The sequence below is a fragment of the Aspergillus pseudodeflectus genome (genome assembly GCF_044049435.1).
Source record: "Aspergillus pseudodeflectus strain CBS 756.74 chromosome Unknown BJX68scaffold_58, whole genome shotgun sequence".
Lineage (NCBI taxonomy): Eukaryota > Fungi > Ascomycota > Eurotiomycetes > Eurotiales > Aspergillaceae > Aspergillus > Aspergillus pseudodeflectus.
Window position 1 is genome coordinate 192,967 of NW_027263834.1, and position 21,208 is coordinate 214,174.

Sequence of the window (21,208 nt, forward strand, 5' to 3'; positions counted from 1 at the left end):
GCCGCTGTCTCAGGCTGTCGGTCGCTACGCCTCGGTTGCTGCGCCGCCCTCCCTCAGCTCTCACCATCAGCCTCCTGTTTTGAGCGGTGAGGGTCAAGAGCATACATTTCTGCGGGTCACAGTCGCCAGCATTGTCAACACAGTCACCGTTCTGGTCATATGCTCCCCGACGCGCTTCCAGCTCTTAGGATTACATCCAGATGTATTCTGTTGACGTCGTGCGTGAGGCTACCGATCACGTGCCCGCAGCCGCTGTGCTCTTCGATAGTTTCGCCCATGTTCCTCCTTCTATGGATAAACAACCTTGCACGATGTTTCCTTTCTCGACTGGTTGCGGCTCGACTCATCTTTACGCCTTCGAAGATTCGGCCTTGGATTCGTCCCCTAGACTCCCACCAAGCTGACGCTGAGGGGCGAACTGCCCTTGCGGAAACATGGTCGATTAACACCCACGTTATCCGTGACGATAGGGCTAACTGTTCTCCTCGAAAAAGCAGTGTTTGTTGAGACTTGAGGAAAGAACGTTTTTTTACTACAAACTGCCCAAGATCCGCCATAATCAGAAAAGCTTTGGAAATATACTAAGTACAGGAAGACAGCTAAACAACTGACGCATCGGAAATGAGCCTCAATCGGCGGACTGAAAGACGCACGCCTTTTTTTCAGACCAATTTCCCTCTGTCGACATTTCCACCCCCTAAACTCCGGTCCACTTGGCGATCATCTGAACCAGCTGATTCTGATTCAGCGGCTTTGAGAGATAGTCGTCCATTCCCGCTGCAATGCACTTATCCCGATCGCCGAACATGGCATGTGCAGTCAAGGCGATGATAGGAGTCCGCGAGATGCCATGTTCCTGCTCATACTGGCGGATAAGAACGGTTGCTTCGAAGCCGCCCATTATGGGCATCTGAACATCCATCAATATCACGTCGTACCTGCGCTCGCGGGCTTTTGCCAACGCTTCCAAGCCATTGTCAACAACTATAATTTTGTGCTCATACTTTTCCAAGAATCTGACGGCAACTTTCTGGTTCACCTCGTTATCCTCGGCAAGCAAGATTGCCAGAGGGATGGATTGTCCCATGCTCACGCGAGTCGACCGACCCTCCAACGCAGGAAGGAGGCCGTGACCAAGGTCGATAGCACGGCAGGGCGTTGTCACATACGACGTCACGCCCAGATCCATCGCTGCCTTCATGCTCACTGACATGGTAGGTCCTATCAAGACAGCTGGCGCGAATCGGAACTCGTCCATTGCTCGTAGACTCACGGCGGACTCCATGTTCTGGATAAGGATGACATCATACTGTGAGTGATGGTTGGTGAATGGCTTGGTGGTCGTCCTGGTGGCTTCTATTTGCTGCGTGGAGGCCACAACGACTGGTTCTAGACGGAGCGTCTTGAGCATCTGGCTGATTGGTTCCGACGCTTCCTCCCCGTTTACGGCGAACACAAGGGCCTTGTGGTCTCGATATGGCTGGAGCCGCTTGCACATTGCCTCAAGCGATGTATCGGCGAGGGTCACTTTAAAGACAAAGTGGAAAGTGCTTCCCACACCCACGGTAGAGGATACCCAGATATCTCCGCCCATAAGATTGGCCAGCTTTTTCGAGATTGATAAGCCTAATCCTGTCCCGCCGAACCGTCTAGTCATAGATCCGTCCGCCTGCTGGAACTTGTCAAAAATGAGGTTCAGCTTGCCATTGTCGATTCCAATGCCAGTGTCGGAAACTAGGAACTCGAGCATGTAGTCTGGAGGTGCAAGGTCAGATGCAGTCTTCCTGACTGTGAGTTGGATCTCTCCTTGCTCCGTGAACTTTATCGCGTTTCCAACGAGGTTCAAGATTATTTGATGGAGTCGGAAGGAGTCCCCAACAACATAATCGGGTACTGAGTTATCCACACAGTAGGTAAGTTCCAAAGCTTTCTCGTTTGCTTCGACGGTGAGGGTTTTCAGCGCATTGAACACGGTAGCTCCGAGGCTGAAGGGGATATTCTCGATGACCAGGTGATTGGCCTCGATCTTGGAGATATCGAGGATGTCGTCGATTATGGTCAGAAGACTATTGCCAAGATTGTGGACCACGTTCAACATCTCCCGTGTGTAGGGTGTCAAACCCTCTGTATCAAGCGCCAACTGAGTCATCCCGATGATTCCATTCATCGGCGTGCGTATCTCATGGCTCATATTCGCAAGAAACTCGGATTTGCTTCGATTTGCAAGCTCAGCAGCCTCTTTCGCTGCAGTATTCCGCTGGATGCTGTCGCGCAGGCTGGAGACCATTTTATTGATTTTCTGCTTGAGCTCGTCCATCTCGCCAGATGCGCTGACGGTGATCAGCTTGCTGAAGTCTCCATCAGTCGCTGCATTGGTTATTTCTCCAAACGCACGGACTTGCGATGTCAAGTTGTCGGCCATGATGTTCACATCTTGAGTGATCTCTTTCCACTGACCACACATCCCAACAGCGTTCGCCTGCCCTCCCATTTTACCTTCAACACCAACATCACGGGCGACCCTCTTTAGCTCTTGAGCAAAGCGATCGAGCTGCTGGACCATGTCATTGATTGTGATTTTCAAGGTTAGAATCTCGCCCTGGGCGTGGACCTCGATTTTCTTACTCAGATCACCACGAGCGATTGCTTGGGTGACATGAGAAATGGCGCGTACCTAAAGAGAGGGTCAGTGGTTGAGCATTCGTCAAAAAAATCAAAGTCGCCTACCTGGAGAGTGAGGTTATGCGCCATCGTATTGACGTTGTTGGTCAAATCCTTCCATTTCCCTTCAATGTTCACAACCACGGCCTGCCCTCCCAGAGTTCCGTCGACCCCGACTTCCTGCGCTACCTTGCTGACCTGGAAAGCAAACTGGTTCAATCGATCGACCATTCCATTAATCGTGTCTTTCAGGTCTGCAATCTCACCCTTCACATTCGCAGTGACCTTCTTGGTCAAGTCCCCAACAGCCACCGCAGTTGTGACTTCTGCTATCTCACGAACCTGCGTCGTAAGGTTCATCGCCATTTGATTGACGCTCTCCGTCAGGTCTTTCCAAACCCCTTGAACATCGTGAACAGTGGCTTGTCCGCCAAGGACTCCATCGGTTCCAACCTCCTTTGCGATTTTGGTGACTTCTTGCGCGAACTGCCGGAGTTGATCTACCATCGAATTGATGATCTCCTTCAATGCAAGCAACTCCCCTCTGCAGTCGGCCTGGACCTTCTGAGCCAGGTCTCCATTCGCAACAGCCCGGGTCACCGTTGCGATATCACGTACCTATGTAATGATATTAACGGAGTAGACCATTGCGAGGCGGTGCACGTACCTGAGTGGTGAGGTTATGGGCCATCGCATTGACGTTGACCGTCAGCTCATTCCACATCCCCTGGATCCCATATATCTGCGCTTGGCCGCCAAGTACCCCTTCAATGCCTACGTCCCGCGCAACACGGGTGACTTCAGTTGCGAACATTCGGAGCTGGTCGACCATTGTATTGATGGTCTGCTGCAGCTGAAGCACCTCGCCTTTTGCTGGTCGTTCGATCTTCTGGCTTAGCTCCCCATGTGCAACCGACGTCATCACCGCTGCAATTTCCCGGACCTGATCTGTAATGTTCGAGGCCATAATATTTACATTGTCGGTGAGTTCCTCCCATACACCGTGCACGCCTGCGATCTGTGCCTGCCCGCCAAGTATTCCCTCTGTCCCAACTTCACGCGCCACCCTCGAAACCTCACTTGCAAACACACGCAGCTGGTTGATCATGTTGTTGATGGTGACTTTGAACGTTTTGATATCCGGGTCCATTTCTGCCGAGCGGATATGCACCTTCATTGACAAATCCCCATTGGCAACCTGCGTGATAATCTTTCCAATTTCTTGCAGCGCTTGTTGGAACGCTTCGTTCATACTTTGTCGCTTTTGGAGCTCTTCCTCGAGCTGCTTGGTCGTGTCACATGGACCGCGCACGAACCCGGCCAGGATGCGGGATATGGCGTCCCAGGGTACGGCTTGAATGGCATTCCCTTGTGTCCTCTGCGCAAGCGCTCGTGTGACCGTCTCAACATCGAGGTCGATCTGTGTGGCCGAACTCATCGTCGCAGGAGGCATAATATCCGATGCATTCTCACTGAAACTATTAATGCTTTAGCACCGTGCTATGGTTGCACAAAGTCTCTCAAATACTCACTGCGCGGACCTATCAAGCGGAGGAGATGACTCCATGCAAATAATCTTCGTCGGTGGCATCTCATAGGACGGTGTAATAGGGCCAGGGTGATAGAAGGAACTAATCTGCTCCACCTGTCGAACGAGCGCCAGAATTGCTTTCTCAAATGCCGCCTTGCCCTTAGTGGGCTGGCCTGGCAGCCGTAGAGCCTCCGGCTCCACGACGCTCTGAGAGTTCGTCAGGAGTATGAACGGTCGGCGACGAGGCCTTTTCTTGGTACCTACCGAGTATGAGATGTTTTTCGTCGCGGCTTGTAGGATGTCGGCCGCGGCCATGAGGGTTTCGTCAGTGGTATCCATGACTGCTCAGGAGCAGGATTCCTTATCCTTACTCAATCGTACCTCGAGATTGTTTCGGCGGCGCAACGGTTCGCCTTAAAAAACCGTGATGCGCGGGTCTCGAGAGAAGACAAGCAAGTATGTAGGAAATCAGGAAGCGCAGGAAGCAACAGAGCCTTATTTGAAGCTTCTCTGGCTCTGGCCGAATGGGGGATCCGTGGAACACTCGTCGATGAGCCAGAAGATCGTCCATGCGCAGAACTGGGGGATCGCTGCACGAGAAATCCGAGGCACGAGGCACGAGATGTTTGGCTCTTGTGATGAGTCGCGTTCAAGGTTCGGTTTGTTTGTGTCCAATAACATGTCTGGCGCAACAATGCCGCAGGACGATAAGTGTGCGACATGCCGAAGGGGAGGGGGGTGGTCTCGACGGGCCTACCGACGCCACTTAGTTGTGCTAGAACTCTATCGACCCTGCACCACAACAGGAGAATTAACCCTGCCCGTTCTACTGTCTCTGTCGAGGCATTGGCTTTTGGTCTTTCCCCCGTCATTACTTTTGTGAAACAAGATGAACTTCCGCGGAGGAGCCGGATTTTTCCTTAGACAGTTCCTGTATACCTCACCCAACTTTCGTCCTTTTCGCTGTCATCAAGGGTGACTACTTCAGACTAGGTGACACGATGCATCTGCCACCTTGTTCATACTGACTTACTCGAGGAGCACTTGTTCAATCATCGTATTACTAGCCCTTTGTACAGTGTTTCCGGAGGATACAGCCCTTCATATCTCACTTACAGAGACACCTGATCACGCATACCTGCTCTTGACGGTTGCTCACCTGCCCCCGCGCCAACGTTCAGGAAGTGATCCAACACCGGGTTACTTTCCCAACCAATCAATCGAAGACTTGCTTATCTAGATAGCTATATTGGACAAGGCTTTGGTAGCGTTGGGGAGGAAGGTTGGCTTTCCTTGGTCCAAGGTGCAACCAGGGATGAAAATCACACTCGGAACTTGGCAAGTTCTCGTTAGGATATTCGAGTACGAGACTCTTGTAGGGGCTCTCTGGTTCCCGTTCTGCGCTTGATTGCGAGTCGCGCAACTTTCAAGCAAAAATCTGAAGATGAAGACTACCCTGGCTCTCCCGGAAACCAGTCAAATCACCGGTTGGTTACACCGTACAAGGTTTCGGCCACTAACAGGCTGAGGAACAAGTTTCCAAGATCGAGCCCCTGGTCCGCCATGCAGCTTTGGCTCACTATTTGCTAGCATGCAAAAGTTTGCTGGACATCTTCACAGCCCCGGGGCACGGAATATGATCAAATTCATCTCTTTTATAACGAGACATTCGGTCAGAACTTGGGAATTCTTGCTGTCTTCATCCCTTACCGGACGCGGCATGTGTCGATCCGCCCCAAGTACCTGCCAGGGCGCCCGACCGGATCTCCACATGGGGCCAGAACATTGTGGGACCATGATGACCGTGGAGCTGCTGCAAATCCTCGCCATGGAAACTGCAAGATGGATGCGAATCCAGTTTCAGAGGTGCCATGGATCGTCCACCGCTAAGGCTTTGACAGGTACTAGACGCGGAGAGACCGCAGTCCAACCTTGGAACTTGCGCAACACTTCACATCCTAACTTTTCATGGATGGCCGAGCTCCTCTCAGACTCGCCTGGCCCTTCCCTCACCCGAGTTGGTTGGCCATTTGTGAGCTCCTGCACACTCCTTGCTTTGCCCCCGTCCTACTACCCCACAGCCTCCTGTCGTCGCATACGAACTTGGTTCCAGCCCGAACCCGCATTTTCGTCCCTTTTCTGAAAAGAACTCATCTCGGCTCTGGCTCAGCCCCTAGGGCTATCTGCAATCTATATGCGACGTTGGCGAGAGCTCGGAGAGGAAGCTTGGCTTTGCTCAATGTTAGCGGCATCCTTCGAGCGCTGGTCCATTCCCCATATGCAAGGGATGGCAGTAGTGCTTCGCCGATGTGGAAAGGAGTTGGAATGCAATGGAGGCTCGAGCCAATCTCTGATTCGAGGTTCGGTATTACTAGCATTATGAAGGGAGCCTAGCCCTTCACGTAGGCATGTCCCGGGTCAATGTTCTGGTACGATCTCGTAGCATCACTGATCGCATGGGGAGTAGGTACATACCTTGATGGCTCTGGTGAGGCAGATTGCAACTCCGTTATCGCTCGTCCAGTCATTGTGGAGTGTGATGGTCACTGGGCAGAGTAATCCACCGATGAAGGCCTGGATCTCCGAGAAAATGTTGGAAGGTCTAGGATTGGCCCCCGAATGGCCATTAGAATCTCAATACTTCCGGTGAGTAGTCGGGCGATGGTATCCAACCCTGCCACTTCCCCCAAAACCTGGGGCAAGTAGCGGCAGGACGAATAGGGTTGCTAATTTACTCCAGCTTCGGCTGGTGCTTAGATTGAGCCCCAACTGCTAGCAACGACCTCGTGGCTAAATCGACTACACCTCACGCACGGAGTCAGCTCGCTCACCGTGAAAAGAAGAGAGAAGAGATGACCCCGCAATTAAACCCAGAAGTGCAGATTATCGGAATTCTCGGTGATACGAGCTGCCGTTCCATGATCCACACTCCTAGTATCTCCTGGTATCTCCCCGTGCCTTCCGGTATCAGTCCAAGCCTCAAGCATCCATGAGATATGGGACGGGACGAGTCGCCTCTTCGTCGTCTTCTGTCTGTTTCATTCGCAAGACACGAATCACGATACCCAAACATCCAACCCAATTGGCTGATACCTGCGTGCCTCGTATCCGCCCCTGCTAGCTTAATCCACGCCATCATGCGCCCCGCGTGGTTCCATCGCGACTCGAGTCAGGAAGAGGGCCGCCATGAGGCTGAGTACGTCGCTGCCTATGGGCACAACAACTCTTGGTCGGCTCTTCGGTCTCTTGTCGGCGCTTGGCGGGTGCCTCAGCCTCAGCTAGCTAATCTCGCGATGGAGGGCTCGTATTCAGTGACAAGAAATATATTGACCTAGGCGAGGCGAGATGAGGGGTAGGCACGGAGTATTTTATCTCAGTCCCCATCCCCCGTATCCTCCTCAGAGGGTTGATGTTTCAATCTTGTCAAATAAAGGACTCTACGACGACCACCATTGGAACGACAATGACAACCCAACTCTCCGACACCCAAAATGCATACGTGCACTCCGACGAAGAAGCCTTCCCTGCCGGCGATACTACTGCAAGCATCAGCAGTGGTGAAAGCGACCAAGAACCCCGCGACCCAGACGGATTAGACACCAGCCTCCTGGACGCCGAAGATTTCGTCTTCGAGCAGAACAGAGGCGCACTACACGCTTCCCTCTACGGACCCTCCGCAACCAGCACCAAGGTCTCAGCCGTCCTTACCCACGCAGGGAAGTTGGTGAGGATTGAAGAGGAGGGTGCGGGGTACTTACACCCTTCTTTTGGTGCGTACTCGTTCCGTTCTCGGTCTTCCCTTTCCACCAAGTGAAGATACTTGGTGTGGTTGAGAGAGAAGGAGCAGCGGTCGCTAACGAAAAGAAGAATCCTATCACCAAACTAAGAAGTTCATCAAGAACCCCGACGACGCATACGTCAGCTACGTCGACTACGAAGACGCGCTGTACTTTGACTGCGAGGCCGACCCGGCGTACCACCATTCACACCCGGGCACACTGACCATCCACGGCTGCGGGCTGGACTGCTGGGACTACGTCGAGGAGACAAAGCACGGGTTAGCAATTTTGCGCCGCGGATATGTCGACGTGACCCCAACGCCCTTGCCCGGCGCAAGCGTGAAGCAGCTTTTGCGACGGGTAGATGATTTGAAGAAGAGGCGCGAAGCGCAGTTCGGTCTGTACGGGGAGTCACAGGACTATTTCGCGGAGGAAGACACCGATCTACGGCAGTTAATTGGCGACGAGGCCATGGCTGGTATAGTATCCTCCAGCAAGGATATCCACGGGAGCGCAGTGGCGCTCCTGAACGTGCTAAACCGCGGGGACGTCTTCGCAGACCTGACCAAGAAACCGTGCATCTCGCAAGAATGGAATACCGTGAATCCCGAGGGCGCACTGGGCATGTGGACGTTCATCTGGCAGATGATAATCACGACGGAGTTGGCGAGGCGGCTTGCGACGGGTGAGGCAAAGGGGGGGTCGAGCAAATTCTCGCGCCCGGTTCTTGCATCGTTGATTATCGCCGATAAGTGGATGAGTAACGCCGAGCCGCGCATGACGGAGGGATTACCCCTGCCGGACCCGAGGGAGGTTTCGCCCGAGGAGAAGGCGCAGACGGAGGAGCTGTTTGCGTTGGCGGAGGAGGCGATGGATGATGAAGATCCCGAGCCGGAACTCGCGGTCCAGTGCCTCGGCGTCGCGATTGCGCTTGATCCGGCAAACGTCAATTACCGACAAGCACGATGTCGGGCCCTTGTCATGGCCGCGGAGGAGGCGGCGGAAGTTGGGAATGAAGAGGCGGTCACGCGGCTGTTCGCCGAGGGCGTTGTGGATGCCCGGCGGCTGACGCAGTATACGCCAAATGAATGGACAGCTTGGGCGTTTCTGGCAAAGGCGCAGCTGGGACGGGGCGCGATCAAGAAGTCTCTGCAGGCGTGGGAGCAGGCATTGACGGTCGCGGAGGCTGCGGAAGAGAGCGGGGAGATTCACAAGATTATCCGCGAGAACATTGCTGCATCTAGAATGGGCCTTGCAGAGGAGTTTCTGGAAATGGCTGGGATCTCGGACCCAGCCGAGAGGCATCGGGGTATGAATGAGATCAAGGAGTGGGATTTTGAGATCCTAGGTAATGTCATGAAATGGTGGTCGAACGTTCATGCTCAGCAGGAGGAGGGACTGGTCAAGTTCGCTGAGAGCATCGAGTGGCCCTACGTCGACGAGGTTCGCGGACGTATCATAGGCATCTTCGAGCGTATGTTTGCTATGCAGGAACAGGGGGTGTTCCCCAGCTTGCACGACTGGCTATATGGCCTGTTGCTGCCGGGGAACTGGTTCGCGGATAGCATCATGACATCCCTAGTTTCCTGCACGGCATCACTGTCCAACATTGGCTTTTCGTCGAGCGACCGGCCCGGACTCATTCTGCCTAGAGTTACGTACTGGCGAACCTCGACTGTGCTCGGCCGCGTGCTGGGCGCCCTTCCTGGGGCCAAATCCGTCAACGGATGGGTGGGGCCCTGTCCCCCTGTCCAGATCGATCTAGACTTTGAAGGCGAGCCACAAATGCTCTGGGTAGACGTCGGAGGCACCCCGCGCGTCCCGCCCAATTTCCAGCGTGTACCCTTTCACGATCCCGTCGCATACAACGAAGACGTAGACAAAGACGCAGCCACGTATGCCACGGAAATCACCGACCCCTCCAAATGGACCATCCCGATTCCCCCAGTCCGCGACGAGAGGCAATACATCCTCAAATCCATTCAACTCAGACACACCAAGGAAAACGAAACGAGTTTCGAAAGCGAAGACCTGAAATGTGATGCCGACCTCGAATTCGTCGTAACCCAACCCGCACACGAGGAAACGAGCAGGCGGAAGATCTTGGCCCGAAAGCTCTTCAGTCACGAGCCTTCGTCCAAGACACATACAGTTCCGCTCCGCACGAGTCCGGCCTTTGTGGTTCCGCCCAGGTGTGATGCCTCGGATGCTGCTGGACATTCGGTCCATGCGAGGGAGGCGGGTGAGTATCAGATGCAGACTTGGGCTCCGAACGAGCTTGTCGACGATGAAAAGTTTGCTAGGGCTGAGCTTGGTGGTCTCATTGTTATCAATGCTACTGGAGAGGGGGCGGAGACTATGGCGAGGGCTCTGTGTGCGCTCCGGGGACTCAATGCTGTCATCCGGATATCACAGGGACCGTGCTATAAGTGTGCTGTCAAGGCTACAAAGGGGTTGAAGATGGGTGCGCTGATTTGGTGTAATTAAATTAATCTGCTTTCTTCACTAGGATGCTCATAGCTATATTCAATAGGCTCGAACATGTGCTACCTGAAATTAAGGCTTGTGTCCATTACCAGCCAATTGCAGCTCATACCAAATCTAATTCCGCTTCTACGGCCCTAAACTAACTGTATACATTCATTCTCAAAGATAAATCTCCTCATACTTGGCCGCCAGATGCTGCTCCACGGTCACCCCTACCGCAGCCGGATCCTCTAGGGGCCTTACCACAAAGTCCAGATTCCCATCGAAGAAAAACGGGATCGAGTACCGATCCACTCCACTTGTATTGATCACCCGGTGGACGCTGCTTCTGTACTTTCCCGCCGTCCACCAATCCAGCATATCGCCTACGTTCACCACATACGCATCGCGGTTCGGCTGCACGTCGATCCACCTCTGCGTATCCCGGTTAAGGACCTGTAGTCCAGACTGTCCATCTTGGAAAAGCAGCGTAATGGCGCCAAAGTCCGTATGCGCGCCTGCGCCCACGACACTGGGGTCAGCTTCGTCGGCGGGATGCGGTGGGTAGTGGAGGAGCCGGACGCTGGCAACGGGCTCGCGGCAGAAATCGGCGAGGAGCTCTGGTGTGAGGCCCACCAGGCCGCGGCTGAGGATCGCCATGACCTTGAGTGCCAGGTCGGTAAGAGCGGCGTGGTATGCAAGCAGGGGCTCCCGGAACTCTGGGTCCGGGATTACTGCTGTTGGCCAGACATTGGGATGCTCGAATGGTCGGTATGGCGGGCAGCGGTTGGGATCTTCGCGGCCGACAAAGTATCCCTAGTGGCCATTTCTGAATTAGTGGTCCAAGTAACGCAGGGACGGCACATGGGGCGACCCACCTCCTTGAGATCTGGCTTCGTGCTTGGGTCCAGGGCCTGCGCTCCAATCACCTCATATCCCCTCCCAACAGTGCCTGCAAACTTTATCTTTTCTTCCTTGGGAAGTGAGAAGAATGTCCTTGCAGCCGTGATGACGGTATCTTGCAGAGCGGGCGATATGCCATGTCCCGTGATCTGGAAGAAGCCGCTGGTCATGCAGGCATTGCGAATCTCTGACACGACAGTTTCTGCTGCCGGGGAGGATGGGTCGAGCAGGAAACTGGAGATATCAACAGATGGGATAACAAATGCGGTGGAAGGTATGTTGTCTGTGGAAGCCATGTTTCCAATGGATCTTCTCACTGCGTGAAAACCATGAGAGAGGGGTTGACTTGTTATCAAGGCCGACAAGGAATGGCAAGGTATATTACGCCAAGATGCTTATCATATGCGGCCGAGCCGGCTATCGCAGTGCTCTGGTAGGGTGAACAATAATATACGGTAATAAATGGGTCAAAGTCCGAATCTGGGCGACCAGTATTCGGTCAAGAAGTCCCATTTCTTGTGCGCATCATACCTCGAGGTATGCATACTGTTGAGGAAGGAGCGAAGGGCGGCAGACCACGTCTACGAGATCTCTCACGTCACTCCAAATGCAAACATTGTTGACCGGGATATGGATCCAACGCAACTCATGTGGCTTTACGTTACTCTCCTTCTCTTAATCCCCACCGTGACCTTTTCCGGGTTTTCGGCGGGTTCTTCTTCTTCTTCTTCTGGCATGTACCACCCCTCGGCTGGCGTTCTTAACACCTGGAGTGGCCTTCTGAGACTCTTCTTGAGACCCCCAAGCTCTAGATATTCGCTTTCTCCCATGATTTTCTGTGGTCCGTGTTTGTAGATAACGTCGGAGATTTGGCGTTTCTTTAGCTGAAAGCCGACGTGGTCCTTTTCAAAGAAAAATCGAGGATTGCCGCCCTTGGATTGTCGTCCAAAAGATCCCTGAACTAAAAAGAGGGTGAATGGTTTTCATCTCTCGGGGCTCGGGGCTTGACAAGAGGAGGGGGCTCAGAGAGTAAGTCCTCGATGATCTTGGTAGTCTCACTGTCGCCCTTTGCTTGGTAGTTGATCTGCCAAGGACGCTCGACGTCGCGCTCGTTGGTATAGCCTCCATTGGCCAGGAGCCACCAGACGACTACGGGTCGTTGGCAAAGGACGGCCAGTATGAAGTGTTCTCTTCACAGTTCGACGTGGTATCAGATGCAGATATGGAATCGCATGTAGGGTGCCTCCTGGCAAGATCGATCATTTTGATGGAGGAAAGTAGATGAGTCTCTCTCTCAGGTTCTTCAAATCGTGCGGCCAATTCCAAGACAAGCTCGCCCCTTTCTCTTGTTGATGCTTCAATGAAGAAGCGTGACTCGTTTCCAATTCTGTTCCGAAACTCATTCCACAAGAGATCCTCAATCTCTCTATATTTTTCCGTGCCCCCCATGGCGGCAAGCTCCAGAGGGGTCTCCATTTTCGTCGTTGTAGCAAGAATCGCATCAAGGATATCGACAATCTGGTCCGTTCCTCGCTGCTCGGCTTCGAGCTCTCTGACACTGGGCGCCTGTCCGCTTGTCTGGACCGTGTCTAGCTGACGTAGAAAGTACCTCACTAACTGAACATGGCCATTCTTGACTGCGAGATGGAGAGGAGTCACACCGTCCGCTCCTCGTGATATAATATCACCCTCGCTTCGCTCTATATGCTCCCACAATTTTATGTAGCGTCCGAGTGCAATAACATGCGCCCAGAAGGCGCCGTTCCTTCCTAGTTCAGGCTGGTCCATCAAATCAACGAGATCGAACACTCCATTGATAATCGCCCAATACGTCACCGCCGCCCGATGCTGCGAAATCTCATCGTTTTGACGATATACCTTCGAATTCAAAAGACATTCCTGAACACAATCGACTTCCGCTTTGTCTGACAGGCGGACCTCATCCTGGGTCGGGGACTGGGCGAAGTATGCACACGATCCCAAGAGCTGTAGTACAATCTGTATGGAGTGATGGGTTGCGGCCTCCATCAAGGCTGTATTACCGCGGTTGTCAGTTATCATAATCACCGTGTAGGCAGACTTTGACCCTTTTCTTGCCGTTTAAACACTGAGCTCCTCCAGGAGAAGGTTGCCGTAAATATCCATTCCCGGAGGCCGCAGTCGCATGAACTGGAGTCTGTCCGTAACTATTTGCACAGCCAATATCCGCTCCATGCGCAAGAAGAACCTGTACAGTATCGGTATTGCCAGACTCAATGGCATAATGGAGAGCCGAGTTTCCAAGTGTGTCTTGAATAGTCAGATGGCGACATTTGCAGCACATATTCGACAGCCCCCGAATTTCCATGTACAGAGGCGAGCAATAATGGAGTTCGTCCCATGCCGGCCGGCAAATCTAGGAGATTGCTTGTTGCCTCATGAAGAAGCTTCATGACTTTGACACGTCCACCTTCAGAGGCATGATTTCAGAGGCATGATTTCAGAGGCATGATGAAATGCTGTTTTTCCCTCCGTGTCCCGAGCAGCGGCATTAACATTTGCGATCATTAACAAAGACTTGACTGCAGCTGAGTGACCATGAAGCGCAGCTTGCATTAATGGTGTTGTACCAGAGTCATCTGGAAGATCAAGAGCATCAACTCTTGCGTCAAGAAGGAGCTTCAGGGTGTCGACATCTCCGTTGTGGAAGGCATGATGAAACAAATTCCTTCTCTTGTTGTCTTTAGTCGTAGTATCGGTATGTTCTTGTAGCAAAGCCTTGACCGTAGCGGTGTGACCTTTACGCGCAGCCCACATTAAAGCAGACATGCTGAAGTAATCTCTCAAGTTCAGCAGTGTGGCCTTCGCTTCCAAAAGATATTCGACACACTCAACATGTCCTCTCTGGGCAGCGATACATTAGTACTCGAACTGGTGGCGAAGATTGGGAGTCAAACGAAAGCCTCTCGGAGTCGTATGGTTAGAATCGTAAATATATATCAAAGTAATCATCAATTTGGGAAGAATTTTTTGATTTTCTTTTAAAAGTAACTCCTGTCTTCTAAGTGTGGGTTATCCTCGGTTCTGAGCACTGCAGAAGTGGGCAATTTTCCCGCTATTTCGACCCGTCTGCTTGTCAGACTGTCATCGAGCGCTTCCTCTTCAACAGTTATCCTTCAAGTCCGCCTGGACACCTTGTCGGTCCATCAGTAGCCTTACCACCGCCTCATGTCCACCTTCAGTCGCACAGGATAATGGTGTCCGACCCCAGTTAGCCTTTGAGTCCACCTTAACATCTTGGTGGTCTAGTAGTAGCCTAACCACCGCTTCATGTCCACGCCAGGCTGCGTATAATAATGGTGTCCGACCCGAGTTATCCTTTGAATCTGCCTCAACGTCTTGTCGGTCCAGTAGTAGCCTGACGACCGCCTCATGTCCACCTCCAGCCGCAAAGGATAATGGTGTCTGACCCCAGTTAGCCTTTGAGTCCGCCTCGACATTTCGTTGGTCTAGCAGTAGCCTGACTACCGCTTCATGTCCGCGCCAGGCCGCATATAGCAATGGTGTCCGACCCAAGTTATCCTTCGAGTCCGCGTCAACATCTTGTCGGTCTAATAGTAACCTGACCACCGCTTCATGTCCACCTCCAGCCGCAAAGGATATTGGAGTTAACCCATCATTATCCTTTGAGTCTGCCTTGACATCTTGTCGGTCTAGCAATAGCCTGACCACTGCTTCATGTCCGTGCCAGGCTGCATATAGCAATGGTGTCCGACCCAAGTTATCCTTTGAGTCCACCTCAACCTCTTGTTGGTCTAGTAGTAGCCTGACTACTGCTTCATGTCCACCACCAGCGGCATAGGATAATGGTGTTCGACCTAAGTTATCCTTTAAGTCCACCTCAACATCTCGTCGGTCCAGCAGTAGCCTGGCCACCACTTCATATCCTTCAGCCGCATGGGATAACGGCGTCCGACCACAGTGATCCTTCGGGTCTGGCCTGATACCGCCGTTTGCGAGCAGTAGCTTCATCAATTCGCCCTCCCTCGCGAGTAGATGTAGGATCGTCCTCCCTCCTTCGTCCTGAAGCGTGGTATGCTGAAAGGTTAGAGCCCGTGCTAGCCCAGGAGCCGCACATAAGAGAGACATAAGGTCAACAGGCATTAGATATTCGGCGCAAAGCAGGATAAGTTCGATAGGGAGCTGGGCTCCTACCCTAGACACTCGCCTTGTGCCGCTTTCACGGAGATACGGAAACCGTAGATACAATTCACACGTCCAGCTAGTCCTTGGCTGCGAACAAATTGACTATCTGAATTCCGGCGACCAAGGGAGTACGGTAGAGGGTGCTTCTGGATGGTGCTTGGAGATAAAAGTTGGTTGAGCATTAGTTCCCCCGCAACGCCGACGAAGCGGTGCACGTGTCTGGTGGCTTGCTAGCCTTTCTGCCTAAGGCATCAAGAGCCCGTGCATAGTACATTAGTAATCAAACATAAACAAATGCACAGGTGCCGCATCATCACCTTAATCATGAGTTCTAACCGGGGTTCAATATCCCATGGTTTCCTGCCATCAAATTTATCACTAGTTACGCAGGATGATATTACCAAGTTACAACATCAACTGGAGGAAGCGAGACACGCATGGGAAGAGGCAGAATGGAAAAAGGAAGAGGCAGAATAATAATTATAACCTACTCTCTGTTTCACCTCCTTGACTACTGCCATGAATATCTGTCATAGGAGATCTTAGTTAACTAAGATAGATATGGCCTTAATAACCCAAGACAATATAACTACCCTAGTTAGTTAACTTTACCCTAATAAGATTATACCTTAGACTAATTTAAATTAGGGGAAACTGTGCTTATATGTGCACATGGTGGGTTTGAGACCAATATTTCTACGGGTGTTTTCGACTGGCCTATACCTATCTATACATACCAATTCACCAGATTACTGTACATTGCTGTATATTGCTTTTTCAGATGGTTCTTATCCGGGGATGTTACAACGCTTCGGCGGACCTTTGACCTTGTGAAGTGCCCTTGCCGTCCGATACGTCCTCGCCTTCCGAGGCACTGGGCATGCAGTCAGGACCACTCGCACGACTAACTCGCCAAGCTGAGACCTCATCATACGAGTGACTCCATGGTGGAGCGAAAAAGAAAAAAAGGTCGTACCCGGGATCGAACCGGGATCACCAGATATGACTCTAATGGGGTATCAGAGTCTGATGTCATAACCATTAGACCATACAACCTGAATTGTTGTGTCGGAGGAGGGCGGAAAGTTCTATGGGACAGGGCTAGCCCTAGGCCCACAGCAGTGGGCCCTGTGACCCAGGGACCTCGGACGGACGGGATTTGGGGACTATTTGCTGTCAACTGGTATAGTTGTAAGGAGTTTGATGGCTTTCCTTCACCTGGAGCCATTTCGCGCAGCATTAGAGCCAGTATGTATTAGATGATGTCATGACCCTAATGATGAGAGACGAAACCAAGATTATCGCCATTCTCTCTACAGCCAAGAAGGTAGTATGATACGACCAGACAAAAGTACAAAAGCTACCTGAATATAGATCTCACTTGAAACCTTTCTCAGCTAAGAACACCCATCAGCCTTCGGACCAGCATGCTTTAGGACAATCCTGAGCACGTCAGCTGCAGGGTTCAGATTGTGAGGATAAAAGTCGGCCGGGTTAAACGAAACCCCAATATTCCCCGGAATGACACCACTGCTCGCGTAAAAGTGGGCTATACTAACTATGACCATGGCCTACCCTCCTTCACGTGAGTTCATTGGGATTAGCGCAACGAGCCCAGACCGCCACTGCAAAGTTCAGCCTAAACGACAATGCCAAAGTTGTTGCAGGCTGGCAGCTTGTTGAAGCTTTTGCACCAACCCGAACGAGATGCGGGGGAGGCTGGCGCTTGGCGGCACCTGTGCACCCCGTCATGTGGCGCTCTTGAAGATGGAGCTGGGATATTATATTTAGCTAGCTCCACCAGGCTAGTATAACATAGCTAGAAAAAACCCTTTCATTTAGTAGGGTTGTTGCTCCAAAACATGTACATGCGCAAAGTATACACAGCTCTTTTTTCCTGCGGATACTATGATGAAGGATGCATAAAGTAGGGGATAATGGACCTATCATAATACTAGGTGTTATATCTGATCGAGTAGAATCGAGTTGTAATAAGACGAATGAAACACCCTTACCAGGGCGTCCTACAAGTCAATCTAGAGGCTTGGAGACAGATGGGTTGCGTTAATCTAGAAGAAAAGGCTGTGGACTGCGATGTGTAGTGCTAACAATGAGGGGTATTGGACTCAACTGTCCTGACATTAGATCAACCAAAAGAGCTTCACCAGATCAGCCGATGATTCAGGCGCCTTCTCGTACGTAGTCACCAGTCTCGTAACGCTCAGTCTAGCAGTTCCCGCTTCCGCAGCTCTTCCTCCGTCCACTTCCACAGCCGTCCAGCAAGCTCCATATCCCGTGCGACCTTGCTGGGCTGCTTCTTCTTCTGGCCGGGCACAAAGTACTCGCCGCTGTCAGCGACCTTGAACTCCGGCGAGGCAACCGCAAAGACCGAGTTGAACGCTCCGTCCCTCGGAGGCGAGTACGCGCCCACAGCTCTCAAAAGAGTGTTGACAAACTTCGGGAACGCAGTCTGCTTGTTGAGGTTCGTGTCGAGATGTCCCGGGTGCACCGCGGCAGTCCAGATCCCCTTCCTGGCCGTTTCGGTGCCATTGGGTCCGTAGAGTTTGTTGAGTTGCTTCGCGTGCAGAATGTTGCCCACCTTGCTCTGCCCATACCGAGCAAACACCCCGGCCTTTTCCAGGTTAATATCCTTAAAGTCGATCCCAACTTTCGGCGCAAAGTTATGTCCATCACTCGTGACATCAACCACACGAACACTCCCCGCATTACCACCCTCCGCCTGCAGCGTCCTCACGAGAACATCAAGCAGATGCCACGTCAGAACCCAATGACTGAGATAATTCGTCTGCCACTGCGCCTCAAACCCATCCCCGCTCAGCGCGTACGGCGTCGCCATGATGCCCGCGTTATTGACCAGGCCGTGTAATTTCGTCTCCTTCTCCTTGAAGCTCTTCGCGGCGGCGACGACAGAGTGCAGATCCATCAGGTCCATTTGCAGAAAGTGCACGTCGGCCGTGGGCGTCTCGGCGCGGATCGTCTTGATGGCCGCTTCGGCTTTGCCGGGCGACCGCGCGCCCATGTAGACCCGGGCGCCGTGCTTGGCGAGCTCGTCGACTGTGTGGAAACCGACGCCGGTGTTGCCGCCGGTGACGAGGTAGACTTTGCCCGCGAGAGAGGGGAGGGCGAAGGGGAGAGCGGGTGCCATTGTGTCGTGTGTAGGCGATTCGGAGGCGGGAAGAGGGGTGAGTAAGGAAGAGAGATGGTCATCGCCTGGCGACGCCAGGAGGTGGTGGCTCGATGGCTATATCGGAGTCAGCGAACAAAGAAACACTAAACGGGACAAGCTCGAGGACAGGGATGTAAGCCATCTGCCAGCGTGGAGCGTCAGCCATCTGCCAAGTGTAAGCCACTCGCCAAGTCCTGCTGGCGCGCCGAGGTAAAAGTTTCTATATCTTTGTTCTGCGAATTGCAAATTTCAATACCGCGGCCTGGGCATGCAGGAGCTGAAGCAGACCAACGTGGCTCTAGGCCGAATTCGAACTGCACCGGCGATGGCATGTCGAAATCGGAGTCTGCCATTCGCAGTCTGCAGCCTGTCAGACCCACCGTAAGCGTGTCTCCCTGGCTCAGCGGCGATCAATAAGTTTAAACTCCGAGCTGCGGGTCCCTGTACGAGTACCCGTGCGAGGATCAGCCGCAACCTGAAGTCCCAGTGAGCTGCGGATTACTACGACAGTGTGTCTACAGCATCAACAGAGGCCCACGTATCCTCCTCGGGGCGAGCTCTCCCCCTGTTGCTTATTCGCTCTTTCTGGTTTTCTTGTTTCACCATTTCGTTGCTCTGAAGTAATTAATTCACGGTTACTAGTCGCCTCGAAAACTCTAGTTCTATTGACCTCACGTAAAAATGAACGACACAATGCTCTCAGATAACAAATGATATAGCCAGAGAGCCACGCTCAAATCGCCTCCCCCCGCATCACCTTGAAGAAAAACTCCACCTGCGGCTTCATCATGGGCTCAAAGAACTTATCCTCGGCCAACATATTCAAATGCCTCTTCCCCTCGGCATGATAAATCTCCTTGGGTCCCTCGACCGCATCATACAGCTTCACCTGCTGCTCCACCGGACACACCGTATCGTGTTCCGGCACCACCATCATCAGCGGCGTGTCGCCCAAGAACTTCAGCGACAGATAGGGGCTGAATGTGAACAGCTTGTAGTAGCTCTGGAAGGTGACCGTGGGCACGAACCCGTCCGCGGACAGCGACACGAACTCGTTGACCGCCGCCCGCACCTCGTCGCCCCAGTCGACATTCACGTGGATCGGGTTGTTGCCCTCCTCGTCGACCATCGCCGTGTAGAACGGCTCGTTCCCAAGCGCCTGCGCCTCGCGCTCCGCAACCAGTCGCGAGAAATTATCCTTGGCCTCCGCCGCCGTGATCCCGAAATCGAATGTCCACGGACTCACCGTGATGATGCACTTTGCGCGCGGATCATAGCATGCGGCGGCCAGCGCAATCGACGCACTAAACGATACGCCCCAGAACCCGATTTGGTCGGGGTCGACGATGTCGAGTCCGGACATGTAGGTCATTGCGTCGAGGTAGTCGTCGACTTGTCGGTGGGGGTCAATTTCGCGACGTGGCGTGCCATCGCTCTGGCCGCAGTTTCGCGGGTCGTAGATTAGGCATGTGATCCCCTTGCTTTGGAAGTAGGCTGCGGCGCTCGGGGCGGAGATTTCTTTTGTGCAGTTGTACTGGTCAAGTTAGCCCCTGGTCTTGGATGTTGTCCGTGTGTTGTCAGAGGCGGGAGATGGACAAAGATGGGGAGAGACGGTCAATCACATACTCCAGGATTCATCACGAGCGCGGGTCCACGTTTCGAGGCTGAATATAGACGGGCTTTCAAGGTGAGCTTGTCGAGGGTCTGGAACTCGACCTCCTCGAACTCGACTTTGCTGAAGGCGAAGGACATGGTTGCGGGTTGGGTGTCACCGGACGGTGAATCTTCGATAAAATCTGCTCAAGGTTCGGACGTCGTATGAATTTCTTTAGCACTCCAAAGAAGAGAAAGGTATAAGAAAAGAACGTGAGCGACCGGAGGACGGCTGGAAAGTTAGCCCGTGTACTCTAAAGCCGTTCCGGTTTTGATGACTGGAGGTATCCGTATGGCTTGTCTCATACTCTGTATCGGGGCTCATCGCGATACGAGGCGAAGCATTGGACCGAAAACAAAGGCGAAGTAGTTCGAGTTGTTTGGTTGAAATCCGAAGGAGCCGAATCCCGCAGGCGGATCCTGATCCTGGTTGGGGGCTGCATTTTGGATCCTGCCCGGAGAAGCTTTTTTGGGCCACTCCGAAGGATCGCCGAGAAAAAAAATAAATAATAATATTAGATAAACGAACATAGCCTTGCATAATGACAGGCTTCGCCTTAAACACTTGACTCCGGGATGAATTAAAATAGTCGCATCCAATGGAGCTGACTGGATCCATATACTCCGGGATGGAACCGGCCCGTCGGAACAGTAGATCCAGGGCGAGCCAACGGAACGGTCTACACGCGATCCGTGCGTCCCTGCTGCCCGAGAGCATACGGAGATCCTTCAGGCCCACCTTCTAGATGATGTACGCTAAGGCTCGAGTCTGCTTACCCGAGGAGCTGGTACTGAACCCCGAAGGGGGGAAGGGTAAGCCGGAACAGGGGAGGGAGGAGCATC

The 21,208-nt window shown here is 52.8% G+C and overlaps 8 protein-coding genes and 1 non-coding gene across 9 annotated transcripts; 1 reads left to right on the plus strand and 8 right to left on the minus strand.

Annotated features, from left to right (window-relative positions):
• Nucleotides 1-225: 225 nt before the first annotated feature.
• Nucleotides 226-3,769, minus strand: BJX68DRAFT_278697 (uncharacterized protein; the record flags this gene model as incomplete). The annotated part of the gene is made up of 3 exons (XM_071048589.1): nucleotides 226-2,674; nucleotides 2,728-3,279; nucleotides 3,329-3,769. The coding sequence occupies 3 exons, from the start codon at nucleotides 3,767-3,769 to the stop codon at nucleotides 698-700; spliced, it is 2,970 nt and encodes a 989-aa protein (XP_070894545.1). The 3' UTR covers nucleotides 226-697.
• A 663-nt stretch (nucleotides 3,770-4,432) lies between these two features.
• BJX68DRAFT_245745 (uncharacterized protein) lies at nucleotides 4,433-5,154 on the minus strand. The gene has a single exon (XM_071041548.1). The coding sequence runs from the start codon at nucleotides 5,062-5,064 to the stop codon at nucleotides 4,564-4,566; it is 501 nt and encodes a 166-aa protein (XP_070894546.1). The 5' UTR covers nucleotides 5,065-5,154; the 3' UTR covers nucleotides 4,433-4,563.
• Nucleotides 5,155-7,655: 2,501 nt separating this feature from the next.
• Nucleotides 7,656-10,458, plus strand: BJX68DRAFT_278699 (tetratricopeptide repeat protein; the record flags this gene model as incomplete). The annotated part of the gene is made up of 2 exons (XM_071048590.1): nucleotides 7,656-7,962; nucleotides 8,132-10,458. The coding sequence occupies 2 exons, from the start codon at nucleotides 7,656-7,658 to the stop codon at nucleotides 10,456-10,458; spliced, it is 2,634 nt and encodes an 877-aa protein (XP_070894547.1).
• A 159-nt stretch (nucleotides 10,459-10,617) lies between these two features.
• On the minus strand, nucleotides 10,618-11,636 carry encD (Fe(2+)/2-oxoglutarate-dependent oxygenase encD; the record flags this gene model as incomplete). Its single annotated transcript, XM_071046907.1, has 2 exons — nucleotides 10,618-11,253; nucleotides 11,316-11,636. 2 exons carry the CDS (start codon nucleotides 11,634-11,636, stop codon nucleotides 10,618-10,620), a joined length of 957 nt encoding a protein of 318 aa, XP_070894548.1.
• A 360-nt stretch (nucleotides 11,637-11,996) lies between these two features.
• Nucleotides 11,997-14,148, minus strand: BJX68DRAFT_271236 (ankyrin repeat domain-containing protein; the record flags this gene model as incomplete). Its single annotated transcript, XM_071046908.1, has 4 exons — nucleotides 11,997-12,301; nucleotides 12,400-12,489; nucleotides 12,537-13,373; nucleotides 13,950-14,148. The coding sequence occupies 4 exons, from the start codon at nucleotides 14,146-14,148 to the stop codon at nucleotides 11,997-11,999; spliced, it is 1,431 nt and encodes a 476-aa protein (XP_070894549.1).
• Nucleotides 14,149-14,624: 476 nt separating this feature from the next.
• BJX68DRAFT_258173 (ankyrin repeat domain-containing protein) lies at nucleotides 14,625-16,059 on the minus strand (the record flags this gene model as incomplete). The annotated part of the gene is made up of 4 exons (XM_071043483.1): nucleotides 14,625-14,663; nucleotides 14,710-15,071; nucleotides 15,297-15,530; nucleotides 16,017-16,059. 4 exons carry the CDS (start codon nucleotides 16,057-16,059, stop codon nucleotides 14,625-14,627), a joined length of 678 nt encoding a protein of 225 aa, XP_070894550.1.
• A 433-nt stretch (nucleotides 16,060-16,492) lies between these two features.
• BJX68DRAFT_t150 lies at nucleotides 16,493-16,581 on the minus strand. Its single transcript has one exon. It is a non-coding gene; the product is annotated as a tRNA-Gln (tRNA).
• An 876-nt stretch (nucleotides 16,582-17,457) lies between these two features.
• On the minus strand, nucleotides 17,458-18,790 carry BJX68DRAFT_173806 (SDR family oxidoreductase). The gene has a single exon (XM_071037099.1). It carries the CDS (start codon nucleotides 18,689-18,691, stop codon nucleotides 17,747-17,749), a length of 945 nt encoding a protein of 314 aa, XP_070894551.1. The 5' UTR covers nucleotides 18,692-18,790; the 3' UTR covers nucleotides 17,458-17,746.
• Nucleotides 18,791-19,445: 655 nt separating this feature from the next.
• BJX68DRAFT_271238 (alpha/beta hydrolase) lies at nucleotides 19,446-20,464 on the minus strand (the record flags this gene model as incomplete). The annotated part of the gene is made up of 2 exons (XM_071046909.1): nucleotides 19,446-20,246; nucleotides 20,339-20,464. 2 exons carry the CDS (start codon nucleotides 20,462-20,464, stop codon nucleotides 19,446-19,448), a joined length of 927 nt encoding a protein of 308 aa, XP_070894552.1.
• Between the last annotated feature and the right edge of the window lie 744 nt (nucleotides 20,465-21,208).